The sequence below is a fragment of the Pseudophryne corroboree genome, chromosome 2 (genome assembly GCF_028390025.1).
Source record: "Pseudophryne corroboree isolate aPseCor3 chromosome 2, aPseCor3.hap2, whole genome shotgun sequence".
NCBI lineage: Eukaryota > Metazoa > Chordata > Amphibia > Anura > Myobatrachidae > Pseudophryne > Pseudophryne corroboree.
The window spans coordinates 862,917,969-862,940,647 of record NC_086445.1 but is presented as its reverse complement, the minus strand read 5'-3'; the positions used below and the strand labels follow the sequence as shown (position 1 = coordinate 862,940,647).

General features: G+C 45.9%; 1 protein-coding gene across 7 annotated transcripts in view; it reads left to right on the top strand.

Moving 5' to 3' along the window:
* Positions 1 to 22,679, top strand: part of SPECC1 (sperm antigen with calponin homology and coiled-coil domains 1) — a 1,059,948-nt gene that overhangs the window by 209,873 nt on the left and 827,396 nt on the right. For all 7 annotated transcript variants that reach the window (XM_063955878.1, XM_063955877.1, XM_063955880.1 and 4 more), the window contains exon 3: positions 4,392 to 4,527. In XM_063955878.1, the coding sequence (XP_063811948.1) occupies positions 4,392 to 4,527 (136 nt within the window). The remainder of the gene's footprint in view (positions 1 to 4,391; positions 4,528 to 22,679) is intronic.

Sequence of the window (22,679 nt, the reverse complement as noted above, 5' to 3'; positions counted from 1 at the left end):
AGTGGAGGAGACTAACTGCGGTATAGGAGGGACCCGATGCTGCATCCGGGAGGACTCTATACTCACATGCCCATAAGAACTGGTTGCTGAACAGTTCTCACTTCCAGCCGGTTATTGCCCACATTGCTAAATCTGGATGCCGCCTCATTGTGGATGTCATCATGTGATTTTATGTATTTTATTAAATGTATAATTTTTTAACAGTATTACACTTTATTGGTATTTTCTTCTCCTTGGTCTCAAAACTGATGTGAATTGGTGTATAATCCACCTGAGTCAATTACAACTGAGAGAGGGGTGGACAGCTTCATGAAAATAGGACTTAATACAGAAATAAGCCACTGTCATAGCGCTGGTGGAGTGGTATCTGGTTTTGTTATATGTACACTTTAGATAACAGGCTTGGAGTGCAATTTCATGATATTCAGACCTTGCAGTCTGACTTCTAGGCTACAAAGAGACAGCTTCCATATGTGGAACAAGCTTGACGATCTTGAGAATAGGTCCAAAAACCTTAGAGTGCTTGGAATACCAGAAGCTGTTAAAGGCCCAGCATTATATCATTTTTCAAAGTAACTATTGAAGTTGTCTGCTCTGATCTGGTTATAGAGAGGGCACACCGTATAGGGCCCATCAGAGACCGGGCTACTCAACGCCCTTGCATGGTATTCTTCTGATGTTTAAACTACGCCCACAAGGATGCCATCTGGACGGCCTCTCGCCGTATACGAGATATTGTATGGGAGGAGCATAATTCCAAATTACTAATCTTCCAAGACTACTAGGCCGAATTTACTAAGGCTAGGAAGGCCTTCTCGCCCATTTGCACGCAACTCGTCAAAGATGGCCGCAAGTGTGCCCTCCTCTACCCGGTTAGATTCCGTCTTTTTTAGGGGAATTCCTCTATTGTTTTTTTTTTTTTATTCGACAATTTTTATTGTTATTTTACATTTGTACAACAAACACTACAAAACCAAAACACATTGCTGTTATAGACATTATCGGATAATGGGGGTAATTCCAAGTTGATCGCAGCAGGATTTTTGTTAGCAATTGGGCAAAACCATGTGCACTGCAGGGGAGGCAGATATAACATGTGCAGAGTGAGTTAGATTTGGGTGGGGTGTGTTCAATCTGCAATCTAATTTGAAGTGTGGAAATAAAGCAGCCAGTATTATTTACCCTGCACAGAAATAAAATAACCCACCCAAATCTAACTCTTTCTGCACATGTTATATCTGCCTCCCCTGCAGTGCACATGGTTTTGCCCAATTGCTATGAAAAATCCTGCTGCGATCAACTTGGAATAACCCCCAATGTGGATTATTATAGTGGAGCACGCATTGACACATTGACGTAATGGTGTCAGATATGCATGTTACAAGACATGAATAAAGAAATACAAGAAAGAGAACATTAGTGTGTGGTGACAGTGTTTGAAGATGATACCAAACATGTAATTCCTCTATTGATTTTAACACTGTAGAAGATGCGGAGTCACACTACCCAGCCCCAGGGGCATTCTATGTTTAAGCAGCCTGTGCAGATGGAGTGGAAGCAGAGAGTAACTGACTTGATTTGTGATCCTCCAGCTCCTTTCTGTTGTGTCCTGCCAAAGTATTGACATTCCTTAAGCACTATATTTGTTCACCGCACGGCGTGGCCGACTCAGAGTGTCTGCTTTTCTGGATTACGCCTGATTTGGAGGCCGCCTATTGGTGTATTTGGCCGCCATTGTGCCTTGCTATGGAAGTTACCTCTCTCTTTGATATGTCATCAATTTGTGCCTTCATAGTGGCTGTGAGCCTGCTCTCATGCCAATGTTTGATTTATGTATGAGAAGTGCTCTTTTATTGTTCGGGACATCTGACTCTCCCCCGGGATAGCTGTATCTGTATAATGGGAATACTGTTAACAAGAGGCATCATGGGGAATGTGGTGTGTTTTATATTTTTCATGTTGTCAGTATTATTACGGAGGGCTTGGTACTCCGTTTAGGTTCTTTTTTCTTTATTTTTCTACTGTTATTTGAAGTACCCAAGTTATGGGTTCTTTTAAACTGGAAGGATGTTTAAATATTAAGGAGACACTTCACGGCTTCTCCATTTTCTTTTTTCATTTTATTCTTTTGTTGGTCATAGTATGTCTGTGTGACACAGGATTTTTTTGTTCTTACCTATGTCCACATCCCTTTTGTGTCCTCTTGTGTACCCCTTTATCTATGTTGTGTCTATGGACTTCTTCTATTTATTTGAGTGTAATGTAATGATGGGTTATGCGCCAGACTGCCTTTTCTGCGTCTCTGTCAGCTCTCTGTTGAATTACCTGCTTAACTATGGCTAGTCTCACAAGAGGTACCCTGGAATGTGGGTGGCATCAACTCTCCTGCAAAGCGGAAAAAGATACTTATGTTCTTGTCGAAACAAAGGGTTGATGTCGCTTACATTCAGGAATCGCATTCACTCCCCAATGAAGTAGTAAAGCTGAACATGTTGGGTTGGAATGTTGTTGCGTCCTCCTCATTTATGTCCAAGGCTAGAGGGGTGATTATCCTTGCACGTCAAAACATCCTTGCTGTGGTTCACTGTGTTCAAACTGACCCCCAGGGACAGTATGTTATAGCTGACGTCACGATCACCACGCCCAGACTCGTGCTATGTAATATATACGCCCCAAACACTTACAGTAGGCACTTTTTCTTACAAATGACTACCAAACTACTTGGTGTCACTGAGGCCCCGGTGATACTTGGGGGAGATTTTAATGTGGTCGCATCACCGACCCTGGACAGAAGCTCTTCCTTAATGTGTAAAAAGGGGGACGCTGTCTGCCGTAATGTGTAAAAAAGGGGGACGCTGTCAGCCGTAATGTGTAAAAAGGGGGAATCTGCCTGCCGTAATGTGTAAAAAGGGCACGCTGTCTGCCGTTATGTGTAAAAAGGGGGACGCGGTCTGCCGTAATGTGTAAAAAGGGCACGCTGTCTGCCGTTATGTGTAAAAATGGGCACGCTGTCTGCCGTTATGTGTAAAAAGGGGACGCTGTCTGCCGTTATGTGTAAAAAGGGGGATGCTGTCTGCCGTAATGTGTAAAAAGAAGGATGCTGTCTGCCGTTATGTGTAAAAAGGGGGCCGTTTCTTGCACACAGTGCTAAAATGTCTGGTTACAGCACTGTTGCTAGGTATCCATTTCTCTGCCCCTGAGCAGGTCCCCCTCACCAGATCCTCTCCAGGGGTGAGGGGGTGGACTTGGATGGGATGAGGGGGCCCAAAGCATTTTGTCACACCTGGGCCCACCGCTCGCTAGTTCCGCCACTGATGTTAACTATGTTTAAATACACGTGTGTATTTTTTATATATGTATACTGTATGTAGTCTTGAGTAAATCAGCAGTTATTAATATTGTACTAGTTGCCAGCCCGTCAAATGACAGTACAACATTACAGTAATGTCAGCACCAGCGGCTGTGCATGCCTGAACAAATCAACACTTGAATTGCTGCGGAGGGCACCATCTAGCGGCCGCTGTCACACAAAATACATGAACTCCCCCATAGAGGTGAGGAGCAGTGTTAACTTTTTATTATATAGGATTCATTTAAAATAACAAACCAAAAGTAAGTTTAGTACAAACTCCAGTATTCTGAAAGAGCTTTTTTATTTTTGTTTTATTTGTATTTCTTTTTCTTTTTCTTTCTTTTTTTGTTGTTGATGCGGCTACTTAAAATGACCACTAACCTATGAGATTTATAGCAAACATGAATACATTGTGATGTGACAGTTTCTCAAAATACGGAAACTTTTGCAGAACATTTTTGAATGCAGTAAGATATCTTCATTTTGGATTACCATATATTTATTTTTAGTTTATTGTCCATGGAGATAAAATGTTACTGTGCAAGAAAATAGCTACTGTATATATCTATGTATGATCCATGTGTTGCATAAATGATTGCTTATATTTTAATTTCCATATTGATCTGCCTCTTCATTCTACTTTGTCAGTGAAAATAGATAAAAATAATAGAGAAGAGCTGGATAAAGTAGCCAGAACACATTTGATCTCTGCTGTTGAGTCTTTGCTTACAGATACATATTAACCACTTACCTGACGATTTTTCCCTTCAAAACCGTTCTTAATATTATTATTTTTCAAACATTTTTTATTTAATATAGTATAATTTTTTATTTTTTTTTAAATATTATATTATGTACATCTGCAGAACGGATCTTCTCGTCAAAAACTGTAGGACACAGTGGGGTGGCGCGGTCGCAATCAGAAAGTAAAGTTTCTGTTGTCCATGTGTAATTAACTTTAAAAATGTACTTGAAGTTTTAGACAAAAGTATGATTTTATATGGCGATAATCAGTAAGAAAATTTCTTGTCAATTCCAGTTAAAAAGAGCAAGCAGTGATGACATGCTCACAAAGCCAGGGGGCAGTGCAGCTCTCACCACCTCCAGACTGAAGAAGACCATTACTACAGGAGCTATCTCAGAGATGTCAGAGAGCAAGTTCAGGAGCTGCACAGGTAAAATATTGATTGATTCATATTTACCAAAATTCACAAGAGCCTTCTGTCTGTTACATGCTTTGCAAGGTGCACTAATGTTCCAGTGTAAATCTTGGGATGTTTAATGTAAGGGAAAAATGCAGTCATGAAATACCCAGACCCATTAGAATGTAAGCTCTCACGAGCAGGGCCCTCTCCCCCATGTGCTTTTAATTCTCATACTTAGAGTATCTTCTACTCCATACTCAACTGCACCTAACCCTTGGTTGCTGCCCCCTGGTGATGATGTCACTGTCCTGTCCCCTGATGTATCAATGTTTATATACCATGTACTTATCCTACATTGTCTTGTAGTCGCTGTTTTCTTGTTTTGCTCATTTGTTTATGTACTTTGTTAGGCGCTGTGGAACCCTTGTGGCACCACATAAATAAAGGATAATAATAATATTACATGAGCAGTGTAGTTCCTTCCACAGGGACCCCTGTTCTCTGTACATAGGAGACACCTGATGATTGGGCATATTTGAGAACTCTTTAAATAATTGTTATGGATACTTTGCTGCTGAACTTGTGCATCCACAGTAAGCACGTCCCTGGCAATACTGTCTCAGCAGACCACGAAGCACTACAATGCTCATCAAGTCAAGTTTACTGGAATTAATTATATCTGAATTATAAACATTCCTTTTTAGGGAAATAGAGGTGTCATAAAACATTGCTCCACATTCCTACCACCTAAGAATATAGACCCATGGCAACAAGTTTTTTGGGACTGTCCCACCTGCGGGCCGCAGTGTCCCGCGGTGGGAGTGGGGAGCAGTTGGGAGGCTCCTGTCACTCAGCCGCGAATAGGCACAAGGGGGTCCCTCTTTAGATAACTTCGATGTTGGATGGTATGTTTATATTGAGTCCATAGTGACTACTTAGACCTTTGGCAATGTTTTGAAGGACCACTTTACTATTGCCCAGGCCCAGCCAAAGAAACCAAATTTATTATGGTTCCAGCTGTACTAAAGACAGTCCATGATGAAAGGGATTCAGTATGATTTACCGGCGACCGGGATGACGCCTGTCAATATACAGACATCAGCATCCCGTCCGCCACTATACCGGCAGTGGAGTGAGCACAAAGAGTCCCCTGGCTGGCTTGCTGCGCTCGCTACGCTGCGCTCGCCACGGGATCTATTCCCACTCTATGGGTGTCGTGGACACAGACGAGTGGGAAAAGTCCTGTAGCAACAGTATTCCGTCTGGCGGGATTCCGGTGTCGGTATCCTGATCGTCGGGATCCTTACAGCCGACAAATTAAATGGATCCCCATGAAAGGACCGTACCGTTATGTGAGCCTTGAGCAGAAGAGCGTACCTGTGAGTAGGCTAGTGGCATACGAGGCCTTTGCACAATTATCCTAGGTAGCTGCACACAATTAGCCTAGGTAACACTGCACTGAAAGTGTATTGCACAATAAGCCGCCCTATGTAACAATTAGCTGTGCTTATGTTTTGTTTTCCTGCACATAGCAAGCAAAGCATTCATTTCTGACACATGAATGCTTATGCAGTCTGTAAATTCTGTTGGCCCTGGTTCTCTGGGCCTCACAGAGGCTGCATAAGCTACTATGCTTGGGATAGGGTAGCAGTTGATTTACTGATGGACATGTTTAAAATGCCGTTAGTATATGAATATCACAACAAAGAAATAAGGATCTAATAGGGTTGAGGTTACCAAAAGGTTAAATAAAAATGGGCAGACTAGGGCCAAGTCGTTCTTATTTGCGCTCAACTTCTATGAGGGGTATTTAATTAGTGCAACGGCACTTTTCACGGTTTTTAGGTCAAATTTACATTCGACCTATTTAATGCCTGTGCCGTTTTTTCGATTGGTCAAAAAAACCCGGCACTGGTGAAAGCCATGTGTATCGGCGAATTTGGGGCCGATACGCGTGTATTGGCGAATTTGCAGGTGTTTTCACCCGTTTTTGCCGTAATTTTCGCCCATGCCGATTCGACAAAAAAAAGTGAAACAACATGGGTGAAAAAGGATAAAAAAAATGGGCGAAAATGCCCGCAATTGAATGCCCTGTGTCAAATTAGTGCCGTTTTTTCAACCAGTCAAAAAAAAGGCACTTAATTGAATACCCCCTATGTTTATGTTTATGCTGCTGGTTCACATTTTGTCCTCTTGATCAAATGTAAGATAATAAACCCTACTGTGTGAGACCTGGCGGAAATAACATCAGCAACAGGTGCATTTATGAGTATTTATGAGTATATGGATATTTTTGAAAAACAGGGACATTACTAAGGACAATTGTTTAAAATCTGGCATTGTGCTTGGAAATGAAGGACAGTTGGCGACTACGTTGTAAAGTTCGATTTACTTACAAGGAAAAGCAATACCTAATCACACTGTGGTTCGGGCCGCTGCGGCTGCTAAACGTGAACAATAACCGTTAAGATGTGTATGCACGTTGCGTATACACGCCGACACGCTGTTCGCACAATGCAGCGACACATGTGGCTGAATACACCTTATTCCCCAAACAAGAATGGAATGCGGCACCAGTAGTTAAATGTTATGTTGTGGTCCAACGTATCAACAATATTTACTCAAAAGATACAAGTAAAGATACAAAAATATTACAGAGAAGAGCTACAACCAATAGTACATACATTTGTTCGCCAGCGCTCCCGGATCCAGGCCTCAGTCAGTCTTAGCAAGATGACCTTCAGAGAATAGACTGGTGCCTGGTCAGGGAGCCTTTCTGTTATACAATGGGTCCAAATACAATACAATAGGAAATGTAAACTCTTCTTCCATAGGTCAAGGGGCAGGTCATTTACAGTACATGAGGGGTCATAGGTTGGTTTGAATGAGTGGGCGATGCTTGGTCCAGGTGTGCTTGCAGGTCTCCGCCACCGGGTTCCCGACGAATATCAAGAGTACAGTATTTACAGTATTTGTGAATATTACAATTCTGCGCATATCTATGCGCAGAAACATGCGATTAACTGCACATAACAACCGGAACATAGATCTCAAAATACTGCACATCCAAACACTAACACTATGTCCTAACCTTGTTCTGTCCCCTCACATCCTGTAAAGCTGGATAACTCTATTGTTCTACCCTCTGAGTAAATGTAACTTGCTGGCAATGTGTGTGGAGACTATGTGTAAATTGTGCACTATATGAATTGAATATTGAATATGTCTTTGTAGCTCTTCTGTGCGAATGCGTAGTGCGTATGCTACCGTATATACTCATACCACGCGCCAATGCGCAAGGCTCGCGAACCAGTGTACATAGCGTGCGTGTATGCGTACGCACGGTGAAAATGCGCACACACAGAGGCCACTCTGTGTGGTGTTTGCACGTGAAGTATGTGTGTAATATTTTCGACTTCGACAACGTCAATGGAGAACCCAATGTTTGTGCCCCAGCAGGGCATACTGCTGGCTTGCTCCTACCATGTTCTTTCACTAGTTCAGTCGCTTAAAGTAGTAAATTGTAAAAGTCGCAGCATGGTAAGTACTACTCTTAGGGGAGCATTGCCACACCTGCCTTAATGTGTGTGGCCTTCAGTGCATGTGACTGCCAGCATCCTGACCACCGGAATATACTATGTATTCCCTTTTTAGGGACTCTTTATGAACTATGACTCTTTATGAACTAATTGTGAATGAGGTGCATGGTATATAAATGTACGGGTGCTACCTATGGTGTCGTCTAACGATGCTCAAAGAGGAACTCTCAGTCCTTGCACAGTCAGACGCATGCTTGTACACCAGGGGAAGGAGCTGATTCTAGCATTCACATACAATCACAGACATGACTACAGCAAGAGACGCTAAAGTGTGACTCAGAATCAGACCCTATGTGTGATGTTGTGCTAATGTTATTAGTAATGTAATATATAATCCCCATTGTTTTTTTGCAAAATCTCTATTTCTCTATCGTCCTAGTGGATGCTGGGGTTCCTGAAAGGACCATGGGGAATAGCGGCTCCGCAGGAGACAGGGCACAAAAAGTAAAGCTTTAGGATCAGGTGGTGTGCACTGGCTCCTCCCCCTATGACCCTCCTCCAAGCCAGTTAGATTTTTGTGCCCGGCCGAGAAGGGTGCAATCTAGGTGGCTCTCCTAAAGAGCTGCTTAGGAAAGTTTAGCTTAGGTTTTTTATTTTACAGTGAGTCCTGCTGGCAACAGGATCACTGCAACGAGGGACTTAGGGGAGAAGAAGTGAACTCACCTGCGTGCAGGATGGATTGGCTTCTTGGCTACTGGACATCAGCTCCAGAGGGACGATCACAGGTACAGCCTGGATGGTCACCGGAGCCTTGCCGCCGGCCCCCTTGCAGATGCTGAAGTAAGAAGAGGTCCAGAATCGGCGGCAGAAGACTCCTCAGTCTTCTAAAGGTAGCGCACAGCACTGCAGCTGTGCGCCATTTTCCTCTCAGCACACTTCACACGGCAGTCACTGAGGGTGCAGGGCGCTGGGAGGGGGGCGCCCTGGGAGGCAAATGAATACCTAATTTGGCTAAAAATACCTCACATATAGCCTCCGGAGGCTATATGGAGATATTTAACCCCTGCCAGAATCCGTTAAGAGCGGGAGACGAGGCCGCCGAAAAAGGGGCGGGGCCTATCTCCTCAGCACACAGCGCCATTTTCCCTCACAGAAAGGCTGGAGGGAAGGCTCCCAGGCTCTCCCCTGCACTGCACTACAGAAACAGGGTTAAAACAGAGAGGGGGGGCACTAATTTGGCGATATGCTTATATATATATATTAAGATGCTATAAGGGAAAACACTTATATAAGGTTGTCCCTATATAATTATAGCGTTTTGGTGTGTGCTGGCAAACTCTCCCTCTGTCTCTCCAAAGGGCTAGTGGGTCCTGTCCTCTATCAGAGCATTCCCTGTGTGTGTGCTGTGTGTCGGTACGTGTGTGTCGACAGGTAGGAGGACGATGTTGGTGAGGAGGCGGAGCAATTGCCTGTAATGGTGATGTCACTCTCTAGGGAGTCGACACCGGAATGGATGGCTTATTTAGGAAATTACGTGATAATGTCAACACGCTGCAAGGTCGGTTGACGACATGAGACGGCCGACAAACAATTAGTACGGTCCAGACGTCTCAAAAACACCGTCAAGGGTTTTAAAACGCCCGTTTACTTTAGTCGGTCGACACAGACACAGACAGGGACACTGAATCCAGTGTCGACGGTGAATAAACAAACGTATTCCTTATTAGGGCCACACGTTAAAGGCAATGAAGGAGGTGTTACGTATTTCTGATACTACAAGTACCACAAAAGAGGGTATTATGTGGGATGTGAAAAAACTACCATAGTTTTTCCTGAATCAGATAAATTAAATAAAGTGTGTGATGATGCGTGGGTTCCCCCCGATAGAAAATTATGGGCGGTATACCCTTTCCCGCCAGAAGTTAGGGCGCGTTGGGAAACACCCTTTAAGGTGGATAAGGCGCTCACACGCTTATCAAAACAAGTGGCGGTACCGTCTATAGATAGGGCCGTCCTCAAGGACCAGCTGACAAGGCTGGAAAATATAATAAAAAGTATATACACACATACTGGTGTTATACTGCGGCCAGCGATCGCCTCAGCCTGGATGTGCAGAGCTAGGGTGGCTTGGTCGGATTCCCTGACTAAAAATATTGATACCCTTGACAGGGACAGTATTTTATTGACTATAGAGCATTTCTATATATGCGAGATGCACAGAGGGATATTTGCACTCTGGCATCATGAATAAACGCGATGTCCATAACTGCCAGAAGATGTTATGGACACGACAGTGGTCAGGTGATGCAGATTCCAAACGACACAGTATGGCCGTATACAGGAAGAGGACTTGTTTGGGGTCGGTCCATCGGACCTGGTGGTCACGGCAACTGCTGGAAAATCCACCGTTTTTTACCCTAAGTCACATCTTTGCAGAAAAAGACACCGTCTTTTCAGCCTCAGTCCTCTCGTCCCTATAAGATCATATCTGCCCAGGGATAGAGGAAAGGGAAGAAGACTGCAGCAGGCAGCCCATTCCCAGGAACAGAAGCGTTCCACCGCGTCTGACAAGTTCTCAGCATGGCGCTGAGACCGTACAGGACCCCTGGATCCTACAAGTAGTATCCCGGGGGTACAGATGGGAATGTCGAGACGTTTCCCCTTCGCAGGCTCCTGAAGTCTGCTTTACCAAGTCTCCCTCCGACAAGGAGGTAGTATGGGAAAAAATTCACAAGCTGTATTCCCAGCAGGTGATAATTAAATTACCCCTCCTACTACAGAAAAGGGGTATTATTCCACACTATATTGTGGTACTGAAGCCAGAAGGCTAGGTGAGACTTATTCTAAAAAAATTTTTTTGAACACTTACAAAGGTTCAAATTAAGATGAAGTCACTCAGAGCAGTGATAACGAACCAGGAATAAGGGGACTATATAGTGTCCCGGGACATCAGGGATGCTTACCTCTATGTCCCAAAATTTGCCCTTCTCACTAAGGGTACCTCAGGTTCGTGGTGCAGAACTGTCACTATCAGTTTCAGACGCTGCCGTTTGGATTGTCCACGGCACCCTGGGGTCTTTACCAAGGTAATGGCCGAATTGATGATTCTTCTTCGAAGAAAAGGCGTCTTAATTATCCCTTACTTGGACGATCTCCTGATAGGGGCATAGTCCAGGGAACAGTTGGAGGTCGGAGTAGCACTATCTCGGATACTGCTACAATCAGCACGGGTGGATTCTAAATATTCCAAAATCGCAGCTGATCCCGACGACACGTCTGCTGTGCCTAGGGATGATTCTGGACACAGTCCAGAAAAAGGTGTTTCTCCCGGAAGAGAAAGCCAGGGAGTTATCCGAGCAAGTCAGGAACCTCCTAAAAACAGTGCATCATTGCACAAGGGTCCTGGTAAAAATGGTGGCTTCCTACGAAGCAATTCCATTCGGCAGATTTCACGTAAGAACTTTTCAGTGGGATCTGCTGGACAAATGGTCCGGATCGCATCTTCAGATGCATCAGCGGATAACCCAATATCCAAGGGTGTCTCTCCTGTGGTGGTTATAGAGTGCTCATCTTCTAGAGGGCAGCAGATTCGGCATTCAGGATTGGATGCTGGTAACCACGGAGCCCAGCCTGAGAGGCTGGGGAGCAGTCACACAAGGAAAAAATTTCCAGGGAGTGTGATCAAGTATGGAGACTTTTCTCCACATAAATATACTGGAGCTAAGGGTAAATTTATAATGCTCTAAGCTTAGCAAGACCTCTGCTTCAAGGTCAGCCGGTATTGATCCAGTGGGAAAAACATCACGGCAGTCGCCCACGTAAACAGACAGGGCGACACAAGAAGCAGGAGGGCAATGGCAGAAACTGCAAGGACTTTTCGCTGGGCGGAAAATCATGTGATAACACTGTCAGCAGTTTTTCATCCCGGGAATGGAAACTGGGAAGCAGACTTCCTCAGCACGACCTCCACCCGGGAGAGTGGAAACTTCATTGAGAAGTTTTTTCCACATGATTGTAAACCGTTGGGAAATACCAAAGGTGGACATGATGGCGTCCCGTCTGAACAAAAAACGGGACAGGTATTGCGCCAGGTCAAGAGACCCTCAGGCAATAGATGTGGACGTTCTGGTAACACCGTGGGTGTACCAGTCGGTATATGTGTTCCCTCCTCTGCTTCTCATACCTAAGGTGCTGAGAATTATAAGACGTAGAGGAGTAAGAACTATACTCATGGCTCCGGATTGGCCAAGAAGGACTTGGTACCCGGAACTTCAAGAGATGCTTACAGAGGTCTTATGGCCTCTGCCGCTAAGAAGGGACTTGCTTCAGCAAGTACCATGTCTGTTCCAAGACTTACCGCAGCTGCGTTTGTCGGCATGGCGATGGAAAGCCGGATCCTAAGGGAAAAAAGGCATTCCGGAAGAGGTCATTCCTACCCTGGTCAAAGCCAGAAAGGAGGTGACCGCACAACATTATCACCACGTGTGGCGAAAATATGTTGCGTGGTGTGAGGCCAGGAAGGCCCACAAAGAAATTTCAACTCGGTCGTTTCCTGCATTTCCTGAAAACAGGAGTGTCTATGGGCCTCAAATTGGGGTCCATTAAGGTTCAAATTCGGCCCTGTAAATTTTCTTCCAGAAAGAATTGGCTTCAGTTCCTGAAGTCCAGAAGTTTGTCAAGGGAGTATTGCATATACAAACCCCTTTTTTGTGCCTCCAGTGGCACTGTGGGATCTCAACGTAGTTCTGGGATTCCTCAAATCACATTGGTTTAAAAACCAGTCAAATATGTGGATTTGAAGCATCTCACATAAAAAGTGACCATGCTCTTGGCCCTGGCCTGGACCAGGCGAGTGTCAAATTGGTGGTTTTTTCTCAAAAAAGCCCATATCTGTTTGTCCATTCGGACAGGGCAGAGCTGCGGACTCGTCCCCAGTTCTCTCCCTAAGGTGGTGTCAGTGTTTCACCTGAACCAGCTTATTGTGGTGCCTTGCACCTACTAGGGACTTGGAGGACTCCAAGTTGCTAGGAGTTGTCAGGGCCCTGAAAATATGTTCCAGGACAGCTGGAGTCAGAAAATCTGACTCGCTGTTTATACTGTATGCACCCAACAAGTTGGGTGCGCCTGCTTCTAAGCAGGCGATTGCTCGTTGGATTTGTAACACAATTCAACTTGCACATTCTGAGGCAGGCCTGCCACAGTCTAAATCGGTTAAGGCCCATTCCACAAGGAAGGTGGGCTCATCTTGGGCGGCTGCCCGAGAGGTCTCGGCATTACAACTCTGCCGAGCAGCTACGTGGTCAGGGGAGAACACGTTTGTAAAATTCTACAAATTTGATATCCTGGCAAAAGAGGACCTGGAGTTCTCTCATTCGGTGCTGCAGAGTCATCCGCACTCTCCCGCCCGTTTGGGAGCTTTGGTATAATCCCCATGGTCCTTTCAGGAACCCCAGCATCCACTAGGACGATAGAGAAAATAAGAATTTACTTACCGATAATTCTATTTCTCGGAGTCCGTAGTGGATGCTGGGCGCCCATCCCAAGTGCGGATTATCTGCAATACTTGTACATAGTTACAAAAATCGGGTTATTATTGTTGTGAGCCATCTTTTCGGAGGCTCCGCTGTTATCATACTGTTAACTGGGTTTAGATCACAAGTTGTACGGTGTGATTGGTGTGGCTGGTATGAGTCTTACCCGGGATTCAAAATTCCTCCCTTATTGTGTACGCTCGTCCGGGCACAGTACCTAACTGGCTTGGAGGAGGGTCATAGGGGGAGGAGCCAGTGCACACCACCTGATCCTAAAGCTTTACTTTTTGTGCCCTGTCTCCTGCGGAGCCGCTATTCCCCATGGTCCTTTCAGGAACCCCAGCATCCACTACGGACTCCGAGAAATAGAATTATCGGTAAGTAAATTCTTATTTTTTTCTTAAAAAGAAGTTCTATGCTCCATCCGTATTGCCAGGGTGGGTGTTCAGGAGAACAGGTGGCCTGTGTGACATTTGGGCCTGTAAAGGTCTTTTTTCTTCTCATTTCTGACCATATTAAATAGCTGCAGCAATGAGAAGATGTAAGGCTTGGATTGGAGGCTTCCTCATTGATTCTCTTGTTCACATTTCCCCCCTTCAAAACATCACACAGTCCAATTTTCAGCCCTGGGCAGTGAGACTAAATAAATGGTGGAAACATGGGCCCTCATTCCGAGTTGTTCGCTCGTTAGATTTTTCTCGCAACGGAGCGATTAGTTGCTAATGCGCATGCGCAATGTCCGCAGTGCGACTGCGCCAAGTAAATTTGCTATGCAGTTAGGTATTTTACTCACGGCATTACAAGGTTTTTTCTTCGTTCTGGTGATCGTAATGTGATTGACAGGAAGTGGGTGTTTCTGGGCGGAAACTGGCCGTTTTATGGGTGTGTGCGAAAAAACGCTACAGTTTCTGGGAAAAACGCGGGAGTGGCTGGAGAAACGGAGGAGTGTCTGGCCGAACGCTGGGAGTGTTTGTGACGTCAAACCAGGAACGAAACTGACTGAACTGATCGCAGTTGCCGAGTAAGTGTGGAGCTACTCAGAAACTGAAGTGTCTATTCGCAATTTTGCTAATCTTTCGTTCGCAATTTTGATAAGCTAAGATTCACTCCCAGTAGGCGGCGGCTTAGCGTGTGCAAAGCTGCTAAAAGCAGCTTGCGAGCGAACAACTCGGAATGAGGGCCATGGAGCAGCCTCCTAGGTTCAGGGAAGGGGGTTGGGCTAGAAAGCTCTGCTCCCTTCCCAATTGGTAATGCTGATCTCCGAGCACCAGTTTACCAAATTAATTAAATTGCTGTTGCTTTTCAAAGCTGTCCTTCACTGTGTATTTAGTTTGTTTTCCAATTTCTACTTCATCATACAGGTATGCCCTTTCTTTCCTTTGCTGCAGTCGCCCCAAATTGCCCCTCTTGATGCGCCAGGTTCCATTCAACTTTGTCACACCCAAGTTACTTTTTTGTCCAAAATGTGTGTATTACTTGCATAATTAAAACTAATTGAAATGACAGGACTACAGATGGGTCCTCGGGTAGCTTTGTGCAAATGCATCGCGGCAGCGACTATTCACATCCAAATCGAAACTAGTCGCAGGTGCTTTTACACCTGTACATTCATAATGGAAGTGGGTACACAATCACGGGCACACTAGTCGCAGCAAATGACCTGCGATTACAAATAATCACGGGTCGGATGACCATGATCACATGTACTTTGCTAGCTTACACTGATCAGTTTGGTGTGTGACATTTCTACATCTGTGTGTGACGAGTCTGATTCCTAACACCAGCTTCCATTGTGGTGTGCTTTTGTACTTGTGGAAAACTAATTACTGTGCCATTAAAGTTGAAGCCTAGCATCTCGGGTACATTGTGAGTGGCTTTTCGCTGTGTCACGCGGGCATCTCATGCCATGTGTCGTAGGGACAGTAAGTGAGAACACATCTATATAGCATAATATTTGAGTTTGCACTTTTCTGTAATTCACTCTATATTTTTAAGAGCATCTGTATTTTGTTCGTCCTGTGTGCCTCTGGAAGTGTTATGGGTGGAACAGGGCCATACAGTTTATAAGACTTGAGTGGTGGGAATTAAGCTAGTGGCAGTCTAGAACAGAGGGTCACACTTCCAAGTTGATCCAAGACTTGTGAGAAACCAAAAAAGGAGAGAGAGAATGAGGTGAAGGACAGGCACTCTGCACAAGGACCGAGAGCCTGCAGGGAGGTCCACCTCCGACCTGACGTGCTACTGCATATGTGCATCTATCTTTACTGTGTAGACACACCGTACTCCTGAGGCGAGACACCAATACCTGCATTTACCACTGCTGTTATCTTCTGTATTAACACTGTGTACTTGAATAACCTGTTACAGCTGTTTACCAATAAACTCAGTATCGTGGTATAGCACTCTGTGTGACCTAACCAGCGGTGGATTGGCATGCCGGGACGCCAGATTGGATTCTGTTTGGCCGGTCTGGCGTTCCTTCATGGGCTGCCCGCCACGCCCATGCAGGCCGCCGCCAGCCGCGATCGCTGCAGTGTTCACGGAAAGCTTCTGCGCATGCACAGAAGCTTAGTGAAGCACTTTAAAAATAACCGCCGTCTGAACTTCTGCGCATGCGCAGTAGCACCTCCTCCTCCCTATGATGCTCAGTAATGTGACGTCCGTCACGTCTTGTGCTGCCTACTGCACGTCCTCGGCCCTCCTCCCCTCCACCGCATCACGTGTTCCCTCCACAGCACATTGCAGACTCAGACTGCACAAACACCAAACAGGGCTTGCGGCTGCTGCAGGCTGCAGCTAGGGGAAAACACGGGAGGCGGCGGCAACCAGCAATTCTGACTGTGTCACACACCAGTTGTGTGTCAATCAGTAAGTACTGGCGGTAGTGGTACATAAATAATTATATAGTAATAGTGGCATGCTGCATCATATAATATATATTTATATACTATATATATTGTGTGTGTATATATACAGTATATACATATTTTTATATATATATATATATATGTGTAGATAAAAAATAAATAAATAAATATATATATATACATATATATATATATATATATATATATATATATATATTATAACCCAGTATGGATGATGTAGAAACACCATCATACAGCATGGCACTGCAGTTTGAGTTTCAATAGATTTAATGCTGCCACTAGTAGCAGCATTAAATCTATTTACATTCAAACTGCAGTGCCATGCTGTATGATGGTGTTTCTACATCATCCATACTGAGTTATTATGCAGTTTTGAGCAAGGGCACACAGACCACTATGGTGACACTAGGGAGTGCCAAACCGAACCAAATTGAACACTATGGGGTATATTCAATTAGTGCCGAGTTTTCTAACAGTCGGAAAATCTGCACTAATTTGACGTGGGTGTATTCAATATTGGACGTTTTCGCCATTTTTTTAATCCATTTTCGCCCATGCTTTTTTATTTATATATTTTAGTCGAATCGGCATAGATGAAAACGGACCTAAAAACAGGCCAAAACGCCAGCAAATTAGACAAAATGTGTGTATTGGCAGCGAATTCACTGATACATGTGGTTTTTACCCAAGTGCCTTCGACAAAACGGCACTAATTGAATACCCCCTTTATAGATGTATCCTCTGTCACGCACGGGCACGTACAACTATTTGCACCAACGATCCATAGGAAAAGCATTGTGCGATCGCAGGTGCGAATAGTCTCACCCGGGCGTGTGTAATCATTGCCACAATACATGCGAACGCATCGCGGCAACAGTGAATGACACTTCTGTAGCGCTCTCTCTCTTTCTCTCTGTCAGGAATCGACTCACCAAGCCGACATCCGTCCGCCGCTGCGGACTCCGTCCTGGCTCCCTGCGGTCACCTGTCATCTGTGTCTCTGCCATGGGACGCCATCACGGGCCTGGGAACACTCCTGTGACAGCGGGCGTGTAGCGCGCCGCGTTCCCGCTAGGCCGCGGCATGGGCGCCGCCATGACAGTCTACAAACAGCCAGCATACAGCGGCCAATCCGGTGCTTGGCCGCACCCACTTTCCCTCACTCACCCAATCCCTGTGCACCAAGGGGTATATAAGAGACTGCAGGATCAGTCTGCAGGCATCCTGGACTTTGTGTCACTCCTGCGACCCATGTGTAAGGATCTGTTCCGTTACTCCTGTGTTCCTGGCTCTCTGGCTAAAGACCTGTACTCCTGGTTATCTGCACAAGCTCCGTGGAACTTCAAGGCCCAGCAATACCTGCAAACAGGCTTCACACTCATCACCACCTTGTGTGCTTCAGCCTGCAGTTGAGACTGACTCCAGGTGTGTCTCATTCCAAACACCTGTGATACAGCTTGCTGCTGCCAGTGCTTCAATACCTGCACTGTGAAGTCAGACTCCTGCCTCTGCTACCAGGTTTGCCATTTAACACCTTGCTGCCTAAAGTTTCCTGTTTTATATCTGCACTGGTTCCCAAACCAGAACCACTTTACAAGCACCCGTTCTTCTGTTTAGTACATTTCCGGTTATTATTTCTACAGTCATCTGCCATCCAGTTGCCATAGACTTTTCAGCTATTACGCTGTGTGATTGACATTTTACATCTGTGATTATTATTTCTGCTGCCATTTTCTGTTAATATCATCTGCAAATAAATATCATTGCGCTGATGCGCTGAAACAACATCCAGCCTCCTCGTTTCCTCCCTTATACCTCCACTGACCCACTAGCGCCCCCTCTGGGGACACAGACAAGTCCAGACCTGACAGTAAGTCCAGGATCGATGGACTCAGATGGTGGACGGAGTGTGGGGTCAGAGGCCTTGCAAAACCTGGTCTCCCGTCTGGATGGTCAAGAGGCTGCGCAGCAGCAGATGTTTCAATTTCTGCAAGGGATGTCCTCCCGGATAGATACACTACAGCAATCCCTGCCTAGTGTCCTCACTCCTGTTGTTCCTGTTACTCCAGCACCTGCCAGTGCCGTGAGTTCCTCTATGCCGACTGCATCAGCTCCAGTGTCACGTCTGCACCTGCCCGTGCCGAGCAAGTATGATGGCAGTCCAAAGTTATGTCGCGGGTTTCTCAACCAATGTGAAATCCAGTTTGAGTTGTTGCCACATAATTTCCCCACGCCAAGATCCAAGGTTGCCTACATCATCTCCTTACTTTCTGGATCTGCTCTGAATTGGGTGTCTCCTCTGTGGGAACGTGCTGACCCTTTGATTAACAACTACACAGACTTCGTGTCAACTTTCAGACGGATCTTTGACGAGCCTGGTCGTGCAACATCAGCTTCCGCTGACCTGATTCAACTCTGCCAAGGTACCCGTAGTATGGGACAATATGTTATTCTGTTCCAGACGTTGGCCGCTGAGGTTCAGTGGAATAATCAGGCCCTGGTAGCAGCTTTCTGGCATGGACTTTCTGACCGGATCAAGGATGAACTGGCGACCCGCGACCTTCCTGTTCAATTATCTGACCTGATCTCCTTGTGCATTAAGTTGGACTCTCGCATCTGCGAACGCAATAATGAACGCGCTCGGAGTGAGCCACGCAGATCAAGGATAATACCTTCTGTACAGTTTCAGTCTCCCTCTTCTGACGAGCCTATGCAGATAAATAGGTCCCGCCTAACTCCTGAAGAGCGGGCAAGAAGAATACGTGAGAGACTCTGTCTGTACTGTGCGGCTGCGGGCCACCAGATTAACTCCTGCACAGTGCGTTCGGGAAACGCCAGATCCTGACTTGCAAAGGAGGAGTCAAGTTGGGATCTTTTTGTCAAGCTCCTTCTAATCCAGACCTTATCCTTCCAGTGACGTTAGAGACTTCAGTTGGGCTCCAGTCCGCATCAGCATTGGTGGACTGTGGAGCTGCAGGAAATTTCATCACCCAAGCTGCGGTAAATAAATTCTGCTTATCTACTTGTGAACTTTCCTGTCCAGTTTATATTACCGCTGTGGATGGAAGCCGAATCTCCAAGGGGAATATTTCCCATCAAACTGCCCCAGTGGTCCTGGGAGTTGGATTCCTACACTCTGAACTGATTAAGTTCTTGGTCATCCCTCAAGCCACCCAGGAGATCGTCTTGGGCATGCCCTGGCTCCAGCTACATAATCCACAGTTTAACTGGTCAACGTTGCAGCTTACCTCTTGGGGTTCACAGTGTCATCAATCTTGTTTAGCCCAAGTGTGTCCCATAAAGTCTACCGAAGTTAAGACACAGTCAAGTCTCCCAGCTGCCTATCAAGATTTCTCAGACGTCTTCTGTGAAAAGGCCGCTGATGTCCTGCCGCCCCATAGGGAATGGGATTGTCCCATCGATCTCCTTCCTGGCAAGAAGCCACCTAGGGGGCGCACCTACCCGTTGTCTGTTCCTGAAACTGAGGCGATGAGCGTTTACATCAGAGAGAATCTTCAGAAGGGATTCATCCGTCCGTCATCATCACCCGCTGGCGCAGGTTTCTTCTTTGTTAAAAAGAAGGATGGAGGACTGCGTCCATGCATTGACTACCGGGGTCTCAATGACATTACCATCAAAAATAGTTATCCTTTACCACTCATTACCGAATTATTTGACAGAGTCAAAGGAGCCCGCATCTTCACCAAGTTAGATCTCCGCGGTGCCTACAATCTCATCAGAATCCGGAGTGGTGACGAGTGGAAAACAGCTTTTAACACTCGAGATGGCCATTATGAATACCTAGTAATGCCATTTGGATTGAGTAATGCTCCAGCAGTGTTCCAACACTTTGTGAACGAAATTTTTCGTGATGTCCTGTATAAGTACCTCGTTGTTTACTTGGATGATATCCTCATCTTCTCCCAAGATCTTCCATCTCATCGTCTACAAGTCCGAGAAGTTCTCCGACGTCTTCGTGAGAACCGTCTTTACGGAAAACTATCTAAATGCACCTTTGAAGTACCCTCTATACCCTTCCTGGGCTATATAATTTCCGGATCGGATCTTCAGATGGACCCGACAAAATTGGAAGCTATTGCCAATTGGTCCATTCCAAATTCTCTCAAGTCTATCCAGCGGTTCCTGGGTTTTGCCAACTACTATAGGAAATTTATTCGGGGATTCTCCACTCTCATCGCTCCTATTACCAACCTGACTCGGAAAGGGGCAAACCATTCCAACTGGACAGAAGAAGCCTTAGCAGCCTTCCAGAAGATCAAGCTGGCCTTTATGTCTGCCCCAGTTCTGTCTCAGCCAGATGTTAACAAACCGTTCGAATTGGAGGTGGACGCCTCTACAGTTGGGGTTGGAGCTGTTCTCTCTCAGAAGGGAACCGATGGGAAAGTCCACCCTTGTGGGTTTTATTCTCGCAAATTCCTTCCTGCAGAAGCTAACTACTCCGTTGGAGACCAAGAACTACTGGCGATCAAGCTGGCTCTCGAGGAATGGAGATACCTCCTAGAAGGGGCCAAACATCCGTTTAATATCTACACGGATCATAAAAACCTGCTATACTTAAAGGCAGCTCAGTGCCTTAATCCTCGCCAGTCCAGGTGGGCTATGTTTTTCTCACGTTTTAATTTTAAGCTTCATTTCCGCCCAGGTTCGCAGAATGTTAAAGCTGACGCTCTATCCCGATCCATGGAATCCGAAGAGGAAACGCCTGACTCAGTGCCTCATTCCATCCTGAGTCCAGTGGTATTCGCTGCATCTCAAGTCTCCCCAGCTCCTCCTCCTGGTAAGACTTTTGTTTCCCCAGAGCTCCGTCCCAAGTTGCTATCTTGGGCTCATCAATCCAAGTTCACCGGTCATCCTGGTGTTCTAAAGACCTTCAAGTTTCTCTCTGAGACGTACTGGTGGCCAAAGATGAAGGCTGACATCAAGGATTTCGTGGCATCCTGTCCTAAGTGTGTGCAGCATAAGACTCCTCGTCAGTCTCCAGCAGGTCAGTTACAACCATTGTCTGTTCCTAGTCATCCCTGGTCACACCTGTCCATGGATTTTATCACCGACCTTCCTCCTTCCCAAGGATATAATACCATCTGGGTTGTAGTGGACAGATTTACCAAGATGGCTCATTTTGTCCCTCTCCAGGGTCTCCCGTCTGCCCCGAAACTTGCCCAAATCTTCCTACGGGAGATTTTCCGCTTACATGGTCTACCCTCTGAAATAATATCTGATCGGGGGGTACAGTTTGTAGCGAGGTTTTGGAGGGCCCTCTGTGCTGCCATGCAGGTCAAACTGAAGTTTTCGTCATCATACCATCCTCAGACGAATGGGCAGACAGAGAGAGTTAATCAAGATCTAGAGACGTTTTTAAGATTATATGTTTCATCTTCCCAGGATGACTGGTTCGATCTGCTCCCATGGGCCGAGTTTGCCCACAACTTCCGATACCATACTGCTACTGAAACAACACCATTCTTTGCAGTATATGGGCAACATCCCCGTGTTCCTGACTTCCAAGAACTCCCTCATATGGATGTTCCTGCTGCCACTACTGCTCTGTCTCAGTTTTCATCAATTTGGAAAAAGATTCATGTATCTCTCAAAAAGGCCTCCAGCCGGTACAAATTCTTTGCTGACCGCAAGAGACGTGCGGTTCCTCACCTGAAACCTGGGGACAAGGTTTGGCTATCAACCCGTAACCTCCGTCTTAGGGTTCCGTCCATGAAGTTTGCACCCCGATTTATTGGTCCTTTCCCTGTTGAAAGAGTCATCAACCCTGTGGCCTACAAACTGAAGTTACCACCTTCTCTTCGTATACCTAACGCTTTTCATATTTCTCTCCTCAGACCTCTAGTCCTGAACTGTTTTCAGAGTTCTCTTCCAGTTGGCCCCAAAATTCGAACTCAGCGGGGCGTGGAATTCGAGATCGGTAAAATTCTGGACTCCCGTTGCCGGTATGGACGTCTTCAGTACCTGGTCGATTGGTCCGGTTATGGCCCAGAGGAGAGGAGTTGGGTAAACTCATCTGATGTCCATGCTCCAAGGTTGGTCCGTGTTTTCCACAGCACTCATCCTTCCAAGCCACGTGGGTGTTCGGTGTCCACCCTTAAAGGGGGGGGTACTGTCAGGAATCGACTCACCAAGCCGACATCCGTCCGCCGCTGCGGACTCCGTCCTGGCTCCCTGCGGTCACCTGTCATCTGTGTCTCTGCCAT